The following is a 19,183-nucleotide window of genomic DNA, read 5'->3' as shown; positions in this document are numbered from 1 at the left end:
GCTTTCTTCCCCTTTTCACCTCCCCACCCATCGCTAATTGTGTACTCAAAGCACTCGTTTCCTTCTCTTCCTTGTTTTCGTGAACCGATCAAAATAAACAAAACGAGGTTACTATAAAAAGGGTGTTAGGTCTCGATTAAAGCATCATCTGGTTTCTAAGGCCAAAATGAACTCAAAAATTGTCCTCCTTGCTTTCTTTTTAGCTATCGTTTCAGTATGCTTGGCTCAACGGAAGGGTGAGTAACTTTATAAAAATTTAAAAATTTAAAAACATTCCAATTCTTTTAGAAGATATCTTCGCTCGCGCCGTGGGACCATGCATTGCTGACAAATGTCAATCCAGACACACTTGCTATTTTGGTCAATGTGTTCCAGATGGTATCGCTCCAGCTATGCCAGCCCTTGACAAAAGTAAGCACCCATGACTTGAATAATCTTCAGAAAATTACCTTTTCGTTTTTAGGCGCTGCTATCGGACCATGCATCAACTACTTGTGCCCAGGAAATTCTTTCTGTCACCAAGGACATTGCTACAACAACAACATCTGAAACAAATTACATGTACTGCTTCTCCCTTCCACTACCTGAAATTTCTTCTATGTTTTATTAAATATTTATTTCATAATGAAATACGCATCTATTCATATTCAACTGTACTGATGAAGGTTGGTTCCGATTGAGAAAAAAACACCTTCCGACGAATGGCGATTTGTCGTTTACAATTACCGTAACACTTTGTTGACATCCAAATGGCCTAAAAACGACTTCTTCCGATGAACGGATGTCAGTATATTAAAAAGGTTCCTCTTTTCGCTTCCTCCTTTTCATCTAAACCTTCATGGGCTCTCACTTGTCGAATAAACTCCTCACTAGACGTAATGGCACCATAAAACTGACGAACACCGGTCGTGGCAGTTCAAGCCATTTTCCTTGAGAAGTCGAAGGTTGAACCCTGATTATTCATGACAACTGAAGCCATTGAGAAGAACAAGAAGAAGAAAAGGTGAGGAATGAAAGATAAGTACCATAATTGCGTAACGACTGACTATAAAGTGATACAAAAGTGCGAGAGATTGAGTAGAGATAAACCGAATCCGGATCGGGAAAATGTTCGGGTGGAATGAGGAGGAATAGAGGAACGCACCGGTAATTATTCTCCTACGCTTGCGCTCTTCTCACCGTGTAACAATGATTGATGAAGTGCCATTAAACATAATCTCACACTCAAATCTTTTCACACTTTTTATGACTCTATTTCAAAAAAACTGCTGCAAATGAATTTCAAAATTTAGGAATTTGCTAAATATGTCGGTTACGATTCTGGAAGAAAGCTTTGGATATACGGTGTCGAAAATTTGTTTTTCAACTACAATGCTATCTGAATATTTTAAAACATTCACTAAAAATCATAAACTTCAATATTTTATTATCTGTTGGTGTTTTGAACCATTTCGGAAATACTGAGAACATTAAGGCAAATAGAAGATTGGTCAAGATGAAAACATGGAAAAACAACCAGATAGAATGCATGATATGAAACAATTCAAACTTTTCTTATGTTCAGTTTCAAAATCGCTCATTCCGAAACACGAAACATACTTTTTGTGATTTCTAAATGACACTCTATATTTAAAAAACGGTATAATTCTAGATTTGGGTTGTTAAGAGATTTTTTGCAGGAAAATACTGGCAAAGAAACGTGAAAAACAGGAGAGAACAAGAATTTTTAATTGTGATAATCAATTGAATTGTATAGTTGGAAACACCTAAGGAATGAGGTTTTGGAACAGGCAAAGTTTCGGGAAATTGTTTTTTTTTTCAAATAAAAAACACATGTGAAACAACTGAGAAAAAAAATAGAGTAGGTAGAGAGGGGATTGGGGAAGGGGAGAGTCAAATGTCATTTTGTGCACAATGTTTTGTAGAGCACAACTCTGGAAGCTTTTCTTTTTAGGAAGAGCAAAGAGTTTGTGGTCTACAAAACCAAGCAGAACGGGAAGGGGGAGGGAATATGTGACAGCTTATGAAAAGAGAAAACACGGGGAGAAATAATAATAAAAAGCTCATAGAAAATTTTTAGTTGAGAAAGTAATACTTACTAGAAAGGATTTGAGAGATTTGAAACCAATTTGTATGACTTTGAACAAAGTCAAATATCAAATGAACCCAGAAATTTATGGCCAAGGGAAAAGACAATCAAGGAAAGAGAAACCAAGAGAAAAACGAGATGATGATGTGGACTGGAACTGGAATTAAAGAGAATGACAGATATAGAAAAGATTTAACGTAGGTAAATTAACGTCTAAAATCTAAGCTCTCCAGTAGTGCTCATGTGCTTGGGTAAGGTCGCTGAGCTCATGCATCTGACTATGGCTCAGTGATTGATCGATAGAGTTGAGCACTGCTGACACAGGAAGACTCATACCAGAAGTGAGTGATGGGATATCTGAAAATACTTCTTTGATTCATGTCACTTGAACATTTCTATTTCTGTACCCACTCACACTCCCCCTTGGTGCGTTGGCGTGTGCGCGCTCAAAAAATGTATAGGTAAACGTATCGTGCTGATCCCAACGCATATTGTATTGGACATAAATGTGAGGTGACAGCCAACAGAGGCATATGTCACACAACAGACAAAGAAATAGTGAGGGAAGGAAGGCCGATACAGTCGATCGTAGAAAAGAGAAGAAGGCTGCGTGGGAGACCAGGGTTACGGTAACGGTTGAGGAATGTGTGTGGTGTAGGTAAACTAGAGGTGACGGTGATAAAGAATCCGGAAAGATTTGAATAGTGAGAAATCAAAACAAGATAATCATTTCGACGATTCCGTTTGTTCCTTCTTTTCTATTCTCTACACCTTTCAACACATTAAAACAATTCATCAGACCGCCGCGCGACTTTTTTATCACTCTTAAATCAATTTCACTCAAGTTTATGGGGTTTCCCCCCTCTTCCCCCACTAACCCTCCTTACCCCCGCAAATAATCGAAAATCGAGAATCTAGAATCGGGAATTCTGAATTACCTCCGACGGATGTCGTCGCTGGACTCATCGATTGCTGGAAACCATGTCCGTTAGTCTGCATTCGGGCATACTGAAAAACATAAATATTATAAATACTAGTTTTTGCTGCGTGACGATGAAGAGTACTTACGTGGAATGGATCATACGGCGTCCGTCCCGGTTGGAACATGTGATGTGCTTGGAAATCAGTGGATGTCTGATAAGGTGCCATTGCGAGTCCAGTGTTTGCAAATCCAAATCTGGAAAAATGATTTTCAGTTGAATTGAGTTTCAGAAACTAATGAACAGATAACATAACGATTATTACTTTCAAAATGGAAGGAAAGTAATTGTTATGAAATCCAAAACAACTTGGGATGTCACACGAACTCTACAAAAAGAATACGTGATGATTGTTACAGTAACTTACGAATATGGATCCATCGTCTGTTGACTGAGCCCGTTGTACATCTGACTAGCTGGTGGCACGAAGTTAGTTGTTGGCAGATTTGCAGAATTGTTAGATGGGAATCGATTCGGTGTGCTGGCTGGAGATCCAATCGGGTTTGACATGTTACTTCCAGTCACTGATCCTGGTGTTGGTGTCGGCGTTCCGTTTGAAAGTGAGGAATCCATAGTTCCGGATGAACGTTTGTTTCTCATCTTTTCCTCTCTCCTCCACTTGGCACGTCGGTTGGAAAACCACACCTGAAATTACTTGTTTCTTTTTGAAACTATATCGTCTTTCACTTCTCATTAGATTTCAATTCAAAACTGAGAAAGACCACCCACTCCTCTATTTCTCAGCTGGCAGAACTAACAAAAAGATGAATGTGCGAGTCTATGTCCATATGTCGAAAAGACGAACAGAAAAAGGGAAAAATCGCTAATAAAGATAAATGGCAAATGCCCTTCTCTTCCTAAAAACCAACCCCTCCACACACTAAAATGGTTCATTTCAAAAAATTCCACAAACTTCTCCTCCGCCCTTGTTTTTTTTGGATTTTTCAACAATCATTGTCTATTTTCTTCTCATTCCTCGTTTTCTCCACTTTTCAAGAATGGGTGAAAATGTTGAGAAAAAAGAACAGGTTTAGAAAGTATTGGCAGGTAGTTCAAGTGTGTTGAGGACAGTGACAAGAGAGCCTCTTGAATACAAGAATGGCTGCTGCTGCTGCTATGATGGCATAGTTTTGTGACACTCTGACATTCTAGTTGATTTCTTCTAAGTTGTTGCGCTGTTAATGTCAGGGTTGGTAGAGGAGTTGATTAGGTGACATTATGTCCCTACGGCCTACAGACGGAAATGGAAAATTGAAGAGTGACATGTGATTGGTATCAGTCAAGGATTAGATAACTATTGCGCACACGGCTCGTTACACTTTCCTATCTGATGAGACATGACTAATCTGTTTATGATCTGACAAGTTTAGGTACCTGGATTCTAGCTTCTGGTAGTTGAATTTTTTGAGCAAGACGCTCCCTTGCAAACACATCTGGATAGTGGGTCCTCTCGAATTCTGCAATAAAAGCTGATCAGGTTTTAAGCACATTCTATCAATTAGATCTACCTTTCTCAAGACTTTCAATCTGGACTTGTGTGAAGGAGGTCCTATTTCTCTGCAACTTCCGTTTCAATCGCATCCTGGCGGCCGCATCATCTTCTTGGTCCACTGGAGGTTTTTGGTCCTCATCTGAAAAAGGTTAATATGCAAAATGTGGTGGATAAGGGGAGAAGTGCCGGAAATGGCGCAAATGTATTTGATGGTGGTTTTCTAACGCTCTCAACATCCGCTGGAAATGGTCGGATATCCGCTTTTAATGAGGGATGGCGGTGAGCATGAGAACCCGCTCATTACATGATGACTCCTTGTATGCGCGCGAAAGGGGTGAGAAAGCAAATCAAAAGAGAGCGATTCAAAATGGATAACATACATGGTGAGAATTTACCAACACGGGCGGTCTTACGAATATTGGAAGCTCGGCGAGTTGGAAGTGGTGCCTTGATAGACACTAAGGGAGCGTGGGCTGATATCATCTCTTGATAGAGACTGTATGACCACCGACTGATAGTCGAGGGGCGGGTCACCCTCCTATGAGGATGGTTTGGAGAGTTGTCGACAGAGAATCACGCAACACCGTAGGAACACGAGACGCAGATCAGATGTGTCAGAAGAGATTGACATTTTTGAGTTGACTCATTGATAAAAAATATTTGAAAAAATACTTCGAAAAATCATCTGACTAGGAAAAGGTAAGGTATCAAGAGGTATACTGTACCTAGCAATACTATCAGTGAAGCAAAATGTGGAATATCTTTAAAACTCGGGGAGCGAATCAAAAATATCCTAGAAAATCTTGGTAAAATGAAGCGAAATTGCAAAATCAACCACCTAACACGACTAGAGAAGACGACTGAATGCGATAATCTGCTTTTGTGAAATGCGAAAATTCGATTTTCCATCGAACACATTTGACCACTTCAGTTTCCGAAACGTATGAATTCGAATTAGGCGTTAGGTCATCGCCCCAACTATTGAAAGTGTTTTCTCTTTCATAATTTGATAAATTAAAGTGTTTCCTTAACTCGTATTAGCGATTGATCGCATCTCGGAAGGGGTTCGGTGATTGTATACAAATCGGTCCGTTGCATATCCGCACTCGACGACGATGGAGGACAGTAGTGGAGAAGCAGTGGTGGTGGTGGTGGTGAGCACCAGGATGAAGTGTTGGAGCACAGTTTTCTTGGAGTTCGTTCCGAGATACGGTCGGAGCGTCCGGACAGTCGGGTTGTCAGAAGCAATCAAAATCAGATAAAAAGGGAGTGATGTGAGGAGTATGTTTGGAGTGGTGGTGGCGACGGCGATGATGTTAGAGGCGTCCGACAAATTCAGAAATATGTAGAGACTCAGATTGAACGACGACGTCGGAAGGCGCAGTAAGCAAACAGCCTCGGCTTGCCTAGATAGACCAATCGTCGGGGAGACACCAGCGTCGCGCGTAGGCCAGCGTCCAAGACGGCGCGGGGGCCACGCCCAACTACCGTACACCATCCAATTATTGATATTCGAATATCAACGCAGCAGAAGCTTCTTGACATGTCCTTTGGTGCTCCCAAGAACGCCAAAGTCTCATATATTTATTGCCGAACTTTCGAGACCCGCCGCTCAGTCTTTAATTCGCCTCTTGGGTCGTCTAAGACTCCGAAACGTTTTTGGGTCTTTTCTTCAGGGTTACATTCATTTTTTCGTGGTCCACTGCGTACGGTATTTCGATGAGATGTGATAAGAGAAAGAGGAGGTGGAGACAAAAAGAGGTTATCTGATAAAAGGTATTCAGTCAAGCGTAAATGCATTTTTCATCCCTGATGAAATGTCAATTTTTGAATTGGTAGTAGGAGTGTGGTTGTATGAAATTGTAATATTAAATGAAAGAACAAAAAAAAACTCATGGCGTTGTCTTTTCAACGGCTTTTTTACAGTTTCGGTCAAACAAAACAGAATTTCACCAATTGTCTTCACTACAATGAAAACTCTCATGAAGTTTTAGAAATCACTATCCATAAGCAATGATAAATACTCTATCAGTAGCCAAAAAATCAACATTTCAACAATAGAGACAAACTCAATACCTGAAAAGAACCAAAAATTCTACGGAAAATTCAAAAATTTAGAAAATTAAGAAAAATCAAGAGAATCTAGAAGAGCGCACCGCAACGTCTCAACAGAAACTAAACGACTGAAGTGAGGGGAATGGGAAGGCAAAATTGCGATTATGGTTGTTGTCTTAGTGAATAAATTAAATTAGTCGCTCGATAATTCGTTTAGTAAAAAGTCACTCGCCGATTGGGAACTTATACTGTCATTGACACTCTCTCATCGACTTTTTTCTCAATGTGTGGTCGTCTGTGGAATAGATGAACCATTAGATGTTTCTCTTATTTCAGCTGTTTTTCTATTTGAAAAATGTTACAGTGCAGGATTTTCAAAAGTCTTGAGATTCCGCCATAGCCAGAAGCTAGAGAACATGATTCACACGAATACTCTTTATTAGTTCCCATTATCTAATTAAGACTACCATAAAGACATCCCACAACGTTTGCGTCTTTCTACTTATTTAATTCTAAAATATTTCGCGTACGTAAAAAATAAATCTCACGCTGAACGAAAATTCATGTAACACTAAAACACTCGGAACGGCTGTCAATCTCAAATAGTCACACCTCATTTCCGCAATTATTCTCGATTAGTGACAAAGCTGCCACATAAATTTAAAATTATATCCCGTATATTTGCAGTATTGATTCATGTCTTTGCTTTCTCTAATTCGATGATAAATGTTTGTGAGAGTGTGGGAGGCTTATCCAAAAGTCAATACTTTTGGCAGATCCTATACCCATAGTTCCATTTGCTCTAAAACGTTATAGTTTGCTTTTAAAGCCACTGAATTGTGTATTTTTGTTACAGTTCTTCTAAATAACCTAAACACTGTTACACTGCTTCTGCTTATCCCACATATTTTTTTAATGGCGGTCACTGTTTTTTTAATATCCGTTAAGTTCTCATTTTTCCAGTTCAATGACTTCTGGTATCACCAGAACATCACCACTTGTCTCAATTTCCTTAGAGGAATAACCTGTGTCTATATCTCATGATAAAATTAAAACGGATACGGTGTTCTTTAATTCATGCGCATGTCTATTGATTGACAGTCTGTCAAATGTTCTCAAAAAAGTGATGTTCAACAATTTTTCGCTCCAAATTTGATAAGCATGTGTGTGGGTGTTGACTTCATTTATCAACGTCGTTTTTCAATTTCTTACACTGTCATCAGCTACAGTACCCCCTCCAGTTCTGTTGGGAATAAGAAGTGTGGGAGGGACGGTCAGGCGCTTAGTCTTTCTTACTGTAGACTGAACATGACGGACTGATGGCAAGTGGTGACAGCTAGAGCAAAACAGGTTTCTCACTATCGACCGAAAAAAAGTGTTATCGTCCTATTTTTCTATTCCTATATTATGAAAAAAGAGGGGTTAACTTCTATAATAATTTAATTTCAAAAGATATTCTAAGACTGTTGACTTTGTATTGAACGTCAATTTTGAAAGATAAAATATAATTATTTAGTCTCGTGATGATAAAAAGCAATAGAATAATTAGTTAGAACTCAAAATCCTGAAATGAAACAATTGTATCAAGATTTTGATGAATGAGGTGGGTAATGAGATCGAATAATGAGGGTAAATGCGCGAATGGAAGGTATGAGAAAAGGAGGGGGGCCAACAAGGCAGGACTAGATAAAATGGAACGATAGTGTCAACTTAATGAACCATCAAACCGTCCAACTATCGCCTTCGTCGGGCCCTTACCAGCAGATGTTCTTCTTGTACGCACCTCATAAAAAAGTTTATGTCCATTAGAGTACGCCAAATTTGAATGAGATAATATCTTTTCCTCTTTTTTTTTTGCATGTGTTGTTACTAACAGCGTTTGAAAAAGCAAAAAAAAATCAAAGCTGCTTGGGCGATGTTTTTGTTTGACAGAAAGGATAAGTCGTAGTGACTAGTTAACTAGCTTCGGAGCAATTACCGATTAGAAGAGGAAGCTGGAGCTAACTTTCCTTACCTTTTATATACTCGTTTTCTTCTTTCTTGGTTTCTAATTGTGGTGCCGGAACAAATGCATTCAACCCAACTGCTCCGTTCATCTGAAGAGGCCACTGACTATACCAACTGGAGTTGTAACTGGAAATCAGAGATGTTGCAGAAACAGTGAAATTGATTCAAAAGAAAAAAACTAAACGTTTTTGAGAATGAAAGTTCTGTGTTTATACAAAAATGTTGAAACTGCGTTCTGAATTGAATACGGCTGAATTTGCTGTTTCACTATTTTTCAGTATTCTCAGCTGCTCCTAGTTGTTTTTCTCTTTTCATTAGAACCATCTTGAATTTTCAAATTTTTTACAAAAAACTATTTTCCTAAAGATTTTATTGTATGAGAAACCATATTTACAAATTGTTGCAAACTCAGAGTATTCTCAAGTCAAACTTAAACGGATTTCTATTTCCGATGAAAATATATAACAGATCAAAGACAGAAACAACTCGTAAAAGTGCGGTCTTTTCATAAACTACTCGGTTTGGAAACCGTGAAAAATAAGAACAAATGTTTCCAGAATAATGAACCCTGACAGAATAATGAACCCTGAATAATGAAAACTTACGGAAAATTGTTTTCTACTATCCGTATTCTATCATAAATTTCTGTTTGCATTATTGTGTGTTGCTCCTTCTTTGCTGCTAAATTTCGTAGAACCCGATTAATGGATGAAACCTGAAACAATAAATTATGTTTGAAATATGATGAATGGATTTAAAAACTTACACTAGGTATCGTTTCGTTGTTACAGATATTGTCGGATAACAGCTTATCTCTGATTTCCCATGCAAAAATACTAGGCTGATCCCGTTTGTACTCTTCAATTTTCTCAACTACGTCAGATGTTGCCACCCTGGAATTAGGCGAGTAGCGTAAAAATAGTTCAAAAAACGAAATAACTTATCATACCTTGGTTTCGAACCACCTATCGCTCGCGGTCGTATAGTACCAGATTCGTAGTACCTGCACAAAATTTTTGAGACGCACCTGCAAAAGATTATGGAATTTAGGAAGAAAAGGAAGGAAGGACCGGATTAGAAATCAACGGTAACGTTCTTGACACCTCAGTGTCCACCTTACAGCTGTCACCTATTCTGTCCAAGATGTTACATAAATGTATAGAGAGAAAGAACTAAATTCAAATAGGTGTCTCTTTTTTACCCATCGCTGTTTGAAAAAATGTCTGGTAAGAGGAGGCAGACAGTTACTTGGGGGTAAGTTAATTGAATCAGAATGACAATCGGGTTTTTGAAAGATTTGAGAAAAATAAACAACATTCATATGAAAATTTCAAATTTCTATCATCAAGCTATTAAAACAAAACAACTATCGAAAGAATAAACGTTCACTGGATTTTTCAATGAAATAATCAAAATTTGGGTTGAGATTGCTTTTTTTTCACGTATGCATGAAATATTTTAACAGTTCGAAAATTGAAATGATGGGGCGCTGAGAGTAAAGAATGGTTTGAAAAACCTATTATGGATTGAAACAATATTTCCAAACATACTTCAGAAGATGTCTCATATCGATGTTTTTCAAACCAAGCCTCTAGGAATGATATCCACCCACAAAAATCAGAGTTTTTATTTTTGTAGTTGTTCCGTTCAGAATAAAAAGTAATTGTGTTCAAAAATACAACTTGAACTTGTAGAAATACTACATAACTCACATTTTACAAAAAAAGAGTGAGAGCCAAAAAAACGTATTTGGTTAATACTACCCCAGTCGTAAAGTTCAACTAACTACGTGCTCGTAATAAAACATAAACCATATCCTTATAAAAATTGTTCAACGCTTATAAGTTTTTTAAACATTAAAATATTCAACAATTTTAGAAACGATGTTCAAAGAATTACCCGTTGGAAACCTGCAAAATCCGACTGATATCACAAGGCCGCCGTCCTTGATGGGCTAAAGTCACGATTTTCTGACGCGTTGCATCCGGAAGTGGTCGTCCATTAACGAACACACCTCCAAGTTGATTCACACCTGTGTGTCCAGCATCTGTAAATGGAAATTCGGTTTTTTTTCAGTTTTCTTTCCATTGTCTGATCTTTATCACAAGTTTTTGATTCAAAGGAATCCCTCAATTCCTTCATCAACTCTTGGTATTTATTTGAAACAATAACATCATTATTAGATTGACATTATTATAACAAAACAGAAGGTAAATTAGTGCTCTCTCACTCCGAGTCGAACGTAATTGACTACGGGTCAGTGAGCTGGAGACTCGCGCAACTGGCTAACGAGAGGTCGGTGCCGGAAGCGAGTGGCAAACCTTTAATTATAGTTGAGACAAAGAAGAAATTCAAATTGGGAGGAGGAAGAACAATAGGATGATTTGTAGAGGATAGATTGACACCGGAAGGTTGGAAAAAATTGGATTAAGATAAAAGATCAGAAATTTTGTGCTGATTTAAATCTGAACAGCTGAAGACAAACTTGAATTCAGTTATACTAATGATGCTAGAATACCGAAACGTCAAGATAGTCAATATGAAGTTTTCGTTTACAAATTATGCTCTGAAAATGAAAAATCGGAAGGATCAAATAGAAATCTAGCAGGGAAGAAACTTATGGTCTGATTTTGATTTAACTCTGCTATTTTATCTAACTACTACTAATAATGAATATTTAAAGTTTTTGGTACCAACTACAGTAAACAGAGAAATCAAACTCACAAATAAAAAAATTACACATTGGCAAAAGTATTTCTAGTTAATATTGGTAGATCTTTTAACAAGATGTTATTCTCAAAAATTCCATTCAAAGATGTATAACATAATTTCAATTTACCAGTGAACTTACTTTGTTTTGATAGAAATCCTGCAAGAAAAGCTAATATTAACTGGATTTCATAAAATGAGAGTGACCTCTCTTCCGTGCTCATTTCGCTAAACGTTCTGATTGTTTGTTGTGCAAAAAGGCAGTCTGTTTTATTTTTTTCCTGGTTTCATAAACAATTGTCTCATGTTGTCATACCCCGTGATTTTTTGTTGGAATTTGATTTCGTTGCAAAAAATTGGGCTCATTTACGATGAACACATGTTGAAGGTATTAGTAGCAACCTGTTCTTTCTCGACGTCTTCCGTTTCGCACCTTCTAATTAAAATAAGAATCCCTCTACTTGCCGACAAACCTTGTTGCCTTAAATTGCGCAACTGTGATTTGAGCTAATCCTCTAACCCTTTTCTGTCAGCTCATATGTTACCCGCCGACAGACACTGTATTAACATATTGATGACAGTATTGTGTTTTCATAAGAGTCTCCGACAAGAATTGAGCTATCCATATGGTGACTATTTCCGAGTGGTCCACACAGCCGTCAACAGGTTTCGAGAGCTTCCCACGGACCAAATAGGAGAGTTGCATCATAGTGTTGCCAGCCACTTTATCTAGTTATATTTGTCAGATCTATATCTTGATGAGTCCAATAACAAAGAGGTAGACTAATTATTTGATTGCATAACACAACTTTTTTGTGTAATTTCTCTCTGCCCAATCTATTACTTTGTGACTTTTTACCATCGCAACCAAACTATAGCGTCTTGCATTGTAAGAAAGCAGAAGAGAAAGAGAGCAGAAAAGTTGAGTCCCTCAAACTCTTTTCAACAATTCTTTTTGAATTGGGTCTCGGGTTGGGTACTAGTTTTGGGGGGACCCCAACAAAATATGCACATACATACTGGACAAGTGAATTATAAGCGGTAGTGCGCTTCCTGAATGAATGTGTCTATAGAGGTGTGAAATTGAGATTGTGCTCAAGAATATGAACAACAGATTGACAAAATGAAACAGATTTTTAGAGTGAATCCAATATTTGCTAATGAAAATATGATTATATCAAAATGTAATGCAAGTTGTTCTCATTGTAGCAATTGTATTTCAATCTTTAAGTTGTGTTTTCTGTGAAACTAAAAAAAAAGAACATCTTTACTCTAACATGATTTTGAACTTTTCAGAACTAGAATATCAAAACACATTTCTTTTTTTGGTGATATTGCGTAGATTCTTATTTTTGAATTCTATTCGTTTCTCGCTTTGTCAAAATCCACTAACAAGCTGTATCTAAAACTGCTACCTGGATTTCAAATTTTCAACACTTACTTACATGTTCATCCCTCATTTCTTCAAATCTTCATCCTCCTCCTCTCAATTCAACAGAAAACTTGTCATGACCACCACAATAACCGTTTATTTTTATGAGGGGAAAAAAAGACAGTCGTTGCGGTGTGCCTTCAACGCGTTTTACGTTCGAGGTCAGAGCGTGGTGAATTGAGAAATTGAATGAAAAAAGTCATCACTCTAACTATCGAATTCGACATCATCATATTTTGTATGGCACTGGTTTTTTTTTTCTTTTCTCCATTTATTTTTTCGACTGAGACGAAAAAAATAGAAGAAATAGACAAAAGGAGTTGCTCCGCGAGGGCTCCTAGACTTGTAGACCCCGCAAATCGGTTGAAGCTATCTCGTTCACCCTTTTTGTCGATGCTTAATGTTGATGCAAATGCAATTTTAATTTTCAAGTCCCCAGTCCCTCCGACTAATTGCTTAGATCGAGAAGCAATATTTTCTAGATATAAAGTGAATCAGAAGACATAGGATGTAGGCAATAGAAAAAGCGCGAAGGATTTTCTTGTTACGAATTTCGAAATCGAAACAGCAATACTGTAGGAGGTGGGATGGATGAGGCTGAAGACGTCGTCGACGAAAACGAGATGAACGACGTGGATGGTAGAATAAGAAGACGAAAGAAGAAGAAGGCGATGGTTGATGGAAAAAGTGTGATAGAAATCAATACTGTAGAATAGAAAAGAGGAGTGATTAAAAACATTCCAAAGTAATCGAATTGGTTTCAGAAAATTAAGAGTTGATAGGTTCTTCTAGTGAATAGCGAATCAATTTTTCATTCGGAAAGTGGTGAAGATTAGTGATGTTCAAATTGAAAAAAAAGAGTATGTTTTCAAAATATTTCACAGAATCTGAGATGTGAGAGAAGTATGAAGTCACTATTCTAATTTTAAGTATAGGCGACGGTTCATTGGAGCTAATGAGGAGCAAAAACCCAAATATAAGGGTTGAAAATTTGGTCAGAAAAAACTACGGTTCGGTGATTGCAGAATTATGTGATGGGAAATAAACAGAAGGAATCAGACTAATGAAGAAATTGGAAAAAAATATTTATGATGGGATCAAAGGAATTCTTGGATAAATAAATTTATAGAAAATGAAAATGCTATGCTCTAGATCTCCAGCACTAACCTGACATTTTGCCAGAACAGTTCTGATCGTCCTCCACTGTCATCAGTCGCTCGGGGTAAACGCCCTACCGTTCCAGTATCCACTCGAGCAAATCTGAAAAAAATATATTTAAAAACCGGGGAAACGCTCGGATTATCACTCAAGAAGGTGGGAAAATCAAGGAAGAGAGATATCTTACAATAATTGTCAGTTTAGCTAACAAGGTTCAATGAAGCGAAAACTTAGGAGGCAATCCCAAGGCAATCTCGACGTTGAGCGTTTTTCATTTTTCACGGTCGATACACTTGATTTGACGAGCGTGTCAAAAGGTCACACCTATCCTGATATCTATAGATAACAGTAGTTCAGCACATTCTCAGTTAGGTCATTCATAACTTCAATCACAAAAGAGCATAACCAGCTCAAAGAACGTCTGCACTGAAGCTTATGCATATTTTAAGTCAACCGGAAGGTCTAGGCTTAACCTACTGATATAATAAGAAATACATTTATAAGCTGGGATCAAAAGGTAGTTAAACCAAAGAAAGTGCTTTGCAATCGGTGTATGTGTGTGTCATTCAATCGCACGCCTTCTACTATTGGTTCATACGTCACGCGCACCGTAGTCCTCCGCCCCGCCTCTTCGCACGATGGTCAATGGCTACATCGCTTCTGGAGGAGAATGTTTTGAAACATACCTCAACATCTTCAACCGCTTATCCTTAACAGTCGAGCCAGGAATAAAATATCAATTCAGAGTGGGTCGGGTGTCTAGTAAATTTACACCGAAAAAGACTGAGAAGAAACACGCGCAATATACATGCGGTTCGATGAGCTAATGTTCTTCCTAGCTTTGCGCTCCGTTTCACTTCAATTCCGCCTAATGTTGAAATTCTGTTCCCTTTACTGGATTTCTCCAGTGTTTGTGTGTGTTTTTCTCGCAAAACTTTCACCCTAACAAACTTCAAACACACAACTACGTGCAGTACCAGTGATCCAAGTCACAGCTGACTTTTACGGTTCATATGATTCAATAATTCACATGTTATTTTCTCTTGATTTCAATGCGTCGTACATATGTTTTACGGAAAAAGTTAGGTTAGTTTCTTGAATCAACTTGTGCAACGGCTGGGTGTCTTTGAGTTCCCACTTTCACTGTTTGTCTTTATCAGATGGAGCAGGCGTCGAGTAGTGCTCTGATCATTAAGAGTAAAACTGAACCTTTAAAAAAATGAACTTTCTCAGAAAACTTTCCAATGAGGACAAGATTAAATCACCAATAAAAGCTGGTTACAGTAGCCACCGCCCTAGTCACGTGTTTATTCGCTATGAATCAGTGATTCGCTTTGAAAAAAAAAGGATGACCACAGAGAATCAAAAAGAACTTTTCTAACTCGTCGATCTTTCATTTTAATTCTGAATTAAATCTACACTCAGGGACTAATGATTTCACTTCTCTTTCGTCTCAATCGATAGATGTATTCATGTAAAGATTCTAATCAGATAGATCCGATCCACATAAAAAATGTAAATATGTTTCCTAATTTGACTGAATACAGACAAAACCGCCTAGTCCATCAAAAAATTTACTGAGGATTATGCCTTCCCCCTTTTATTGGGTTCCGGACCACGACAATATCTGCACTCACGATCTCACGTTATCTTGTCCTGACAGTGAGTGTTTTACTGATAGGACATCTGCGATAATTGTCTTCCGGTTGACAGTTCTTGACGAGGACAGACAAGTTACTTGTGCAATCCGTTGTTTTGTTGAGTAAGAGACAGAGGTGACAATCTATACCCGTACTGAGTTTACTCATCAAAAAGTTATATATCGACAAGGTGAGTCTACTTATCTCGAACGGAAAGAACTCGTCTTAATTTTCAAAATGAATTAATTTTTGTTACACCTATTCTTTACATTGTATCTAATAGTCAATGTTTATATTGAAGGTTTTGAAAACTCTATCGACTTAATCATAATCACTTATCAAGATAGGAAAAAAGAACGTTTGGGATTTCAAACATTCTTACCGTAATATCTATCAACGTCGCATTCGAGGGTCCCCAAAGTTATCAATGTTTGAATCATATTGAAATACTAGTCTTAGAGTCTGCGAACACACATTTCTTGTCATTTTCAAATGTTTTTTTCAAAATGACCGAGACTGACTTCTTCCACCCAGCTGTCATCGCTGTCCCTTTCTTTCAAGTTTTAGAAAACGAAACGTTGAAAACTTTCATGAAAACGTGTCAAACATTCGAAGTTTATACCTAAACTTCAAGTACTACTTGCATATTCATTTGTAATCAATCAAACAATAAGCTCCTAATAGCGTTGCGTCGATGACAGAATGAGCTCTCTTCTCTCGTTTCTTGCCTAAGTGACTGACTCAATGAGGGTATGAATGACACAAGAAAACAGATGGTCCCAGGCTAGTTGGAGACACTTCTGAGAAAAATAACACTTGTGGACTCCTCAATTGTGATTAATTGGTTGAGAAATGTGAGTTGTACGAGTAAAAGGAATATGCGAAGAATAAGAAGTCAAGAGGTATCATATTATGACAGTATGGTATGAGGTGTTATAAAAATATACCGTACAGAGAATTTCAGCAGATTCAAAGAAACTAATAATTTAGGTAGAACAAATATCAAATAAGTGCAATCCTTTAAAATAGAGTGCGAATAGAGGTAGTTATTACAGTATACCCATGTCCAACTATTTGTTCTTTTATAACCTGTCACGCCGCCGTCAGTGGCGGAACCCGGCGCATCCATAACAATTTTTGTGCGTTAATTAGAAAATGGACCTACATCTCTATGTATACAACCGGCACAAAATTACAATAATGACAGTCATACTCTACTACTCCATTGCGGGAAACATTGAAGACACCGCTCACAATGGTTGGTGTCTAATATCAAATACATACAACGGAGGTAGTAATGTGGTAATGAGCGGTTTTGGAAATGGAAAAACTGAGAGGAATGTTCTACAAAAGAAACATAAAGAATGGGAATGGAGGGTACTTGCACTAACGGAGGAGGATGCTCAAGTTCATGTGATTCACATTCAGTGTCGAATTCGACGAACCATGTCTTAATTAGCTATCTATATATTTTAAAACACCTATCAGTACTCGAAATTTCGAAGACGTCAAAGTATGTCTGTACTTTTTCATAGTCTGCAACCAAATCTGTTCCCATTATTCTGATTTTTTGAAATACCTTCTGTTAACCTAGAATAACAACAGACGGTGAGCTCCGGCGGCACTGAACCTACCTGTAGGCCCCTAATTAATCCGGACGTGGAAGCTAATCACAAATTACTGACCCAGAAATGATGCAGGAAGACAACAGAAATGACATATGTTTTGTAGTCAAAGTTAATCCGGGTTTCGAGCCGACCGGGGACAACGCATAATTAGTTGCAAGTAAGACGAACGGACCATCAAAAGAGGGGGTTGACCGGAAGGTAACAAAGAAATGGTAGAAACAAGCCGACCGGTGAGAAGGGGTTAAAGAAACCAATTTGGACAAAAGAGAACAATGGGAAAGAAATAGAGAAGAGTGGAGCTATGAGATCAAGATCTTGTAGACAAAATGGACTTTTGGAATGTTCTTATGCAGTATCTCAATGCTCCATCTGAACTCATAAACTTTTCTAAAATTCTCATAATGATGTGAATGATTCGAATCTAGAGCAGAGTTTTTGAATGTGGAGTTTCGATGAAATTGAAGAAAAGTTTAAACTCAAATAAAATCCAAGAGAATCGCAGAAAAAACAATTTTTGGAAATTGGAAACTTTAAAAATTGTCTTACGAGCCTGAATTTTTCAGTGGAGAGAAAAACAGAGGTACATGGAAGAAAGAGAGTCAGAGAAACAAAAAAATACAGTTTTTCTCGCTGAATCAATCAAATTATGTAATTTGCAAACATCCATAGCGATGGTGACAACCGGATAAATCCTAGAACGAGGTGACGATTACGGTAGGTGTCCGATTCTTATATCTGATAACGTATCTATTAATCTATCGACTGTCAGTATTAATTGGCTAACTATTTCTATTTCCGAAAGGTTTGCCCCGTTATTCTCTCTTATTGTAGCACTTTGCCATGCCATTTCTGGCTGCCATCAAAGGAGAGCTTAATGGCAAGTTGTGGGGGGCAAAAAAATAACGTTTGATGGATTGGCTCTGAAGACTTCTCTATGTAATTTGGAATAGCACAATTTCCTACACTTTGACATGGATACACGAATTGAGAAAGGCGCCTAAAAGTAGTGGTGCCTTGGGCGAACACCTTCAACTATTGAGGAAGGGACAAGGCGCAGACAAAGACCTCCATCAAACGACGTTTTCGTTATGACATCTTCTGAACAGCGGGTGTGCCGGTTAATGGGTGTCAATTCAAGCCAATTACAAAAACTCCTCGATGATGGTGGTGGTGGTGGCGACAAAAATGTTGAACATTACAAATGGAACGGGTGGGAAAAATTGAATGCGCAAAGAAATCACAACTTTAGAATCGAATCGCAACAAAAGTTTCGAAAATTGGGATGTTGAGTACTATGATTGTTTGAGAAGAGTCATAGAGTCAGCTGGCGTCACACACTAACAGCGGATATATAGATACGGTAGATGGCTAATGGAATTTGGATTCATTGGTCGTGGACACATGCGAATGTACATATACAATGAATTGTTGTCATTCGTGGAGGATTGGCTCCTGAAGTTTTGTGAAAGACGAAGAAGAAAACATGTTTGGGGTGGAAATGGAGAAAGTATGCTTTTAGACAGTAGGATTAGAATGTTTTAAGAATCTGAATCAAATCTATATTGAAACATTTGTAAAGCCAAAACATCATATCAATTGATCATTTTTATTCAAAATTAAATGAGCACCTTCATGAACGTATTATAGTAACTCACATTAAGGATGTTTGGAAAAATCAAATTTTTGTAAAAATTAACCGATTTTTTAACGGAACTTTACAATATCCCTCATACTTAAAACACATACAATTGTATTTTAGCCACCCAAACATTAGTTTTTGGTTTCTAGACATCCGATCGAGCATTGAAATCAGTTACTCAGATGGAAAGTCTAATGACAATCAGTAGAATGAGAAAGGCATCAGACTGAAATGAAGCGACATAATATGTGGGTAGTTCTAGTTTCTACAATGCATGCGTGCACCTCATTAGCCCATGTCTCTGAAAGTGCTCCTCCTTATATCGATTTTGTTTCGCTCTCTTAGTTTTCGAAC

The 19,183-nt window shown here is 37.8% G+C and overlaps 6 protein-coding genes across 6 annotated transcripts; 3 read left to right on the top strand and 3 right to left on the bottom strand.

Moving 5' to 3' along the window:
* Window positions 1-166: 166 nt before the first annotated feature.
* GCK72_023597 (uncharacterized protein) lies at window positions 167-549 on the top strand (the record flags this gene model as incomplete). The annotated part of the gene is made up of 3 exons (XM_003109449.2): window positions 167-236; window positions 289-411; window positions 464-549. 3 exons carry the CDS (start codon window positions 167-169, stop codon window positions 547-549), a joined length of 279 nt encoding a protein of 92 aa, XP_003109497.1.
* Window positions 550-2,176: 1,627 nt separating this feature from the next.
* Window positions 2,177-3,101, top strand: GCK72_023596 (uncharacterized protein; the record flags this gene model as incomplete). The annotated part of the gene is made up of 2 exons (XM_053735462.1): window positions 2,177-2,286; window positions 3,008-3,101. 2 exons carry the CDS (start codon window positions 2,177-2,179, stop codon window positions 3,099-3,101), a joined length of 204 nt encoding a protein of 67 aa, XP_053579028.1.
* GCK72_023595 (uncharacterized protein) lies at window positions 2,310-5,044 on the bottom strand (the record flags this gene model as incomplete). Its single annotated transcript, XM_053735461.1, has 7 exons — window positions 2,310-2,446; window positions 3,028-3,097; window positions 3,158-3,266; window positions 3,437-3,714; window positions 4,444-4,526; window positions 4,578-4,700; window positions 4,942-5,044. 7 exons carry the CDS (start codon window positions 5,042-5,044, stop codon window positions 2,310-2,312), a joined length of 903 nt encoding a protein of 300 aa, XP_053579027.1.
* Window positions 5,045-5,588: 544 nt separating this feature from the next.
* GCK72_023594 (uncharacterized protein) lies at window positions 5,589-6,059 on the bottom strand (the record flags this gene model as incomplete). The annotated part of the gene is made up of 1 exon (XM_053735460.1): window positions 5,589-6,059. The coding sequence occupies one exon, from the start codon at window positions 6,057-6,059 to the stop codon at window positions 5,589-5,591; it is 471 nt and encodes a 156-aa protein (XP_053579026.1).
* Window positions 6,060-8,616: 2,557 nt separating this feature from the next.
* Window positions 8,617-14,616, bottom strand: GCK72_023593 (uncharacterized protein; the record flags this gene model as incomplete). The annotated part of the gene is made up of 8 exons (XM_053735459.1): window positions 8,617-8,749; window positions 9,229-9,338; window positions 9,390-9,516; window positions 9,573-9,650; window positions 10,523-10,670; window positions 11,853-11,890; window positions 13,932-14,024; window positions 14,609-14,616. The coding sequence occupies 8 exons, from the start codon at window positions 14,614-14,616 to the stop codon at window positions 8,617-8,619; spliced, it is 735 nt and encodes a 244-aa protein (XP_053579025.1).
* Window positions 14,617-16,762: 2,146 nt separating this feature from the next.
* On the top strand, window positions 16,763-17,017 carry GCK72_023592 (uncharacterized protein; the record flags this gene model as incomplete). The annotated part of the gene is made up of 1 exon (XM_053735458.1): window positions 16,763-17,017. One exon carries the CDS (start codon window positions 16,763-16,765, stop codon window positions 17,015-17,017), a length of 255 nt encoding a protein of 84 aa, XP_053579024.1.
* Between the last annotated feature and the right edge of the window lie 2,166 nt (window positions 17,018-19,183).

The sequence above is a fragment of the Caenorhabditis remanei genome, chromosome X (genome assembly GCF_010183535.1).
Source record: "Caenorhabditis remanei strain PX506 chromosome X, whole genome shotgun sequence".
NCBI lineage: Eukaryota > Metazoa > Nematoda > Chromadorea > Rhabditida > Rhabditidae > Caenorhabditis > Caenorhabditis remanei.
Note: the sequence above shows the minus strand (reverse complement) of the source record. Positions and strands in the feature narration are given on the sequence as shown.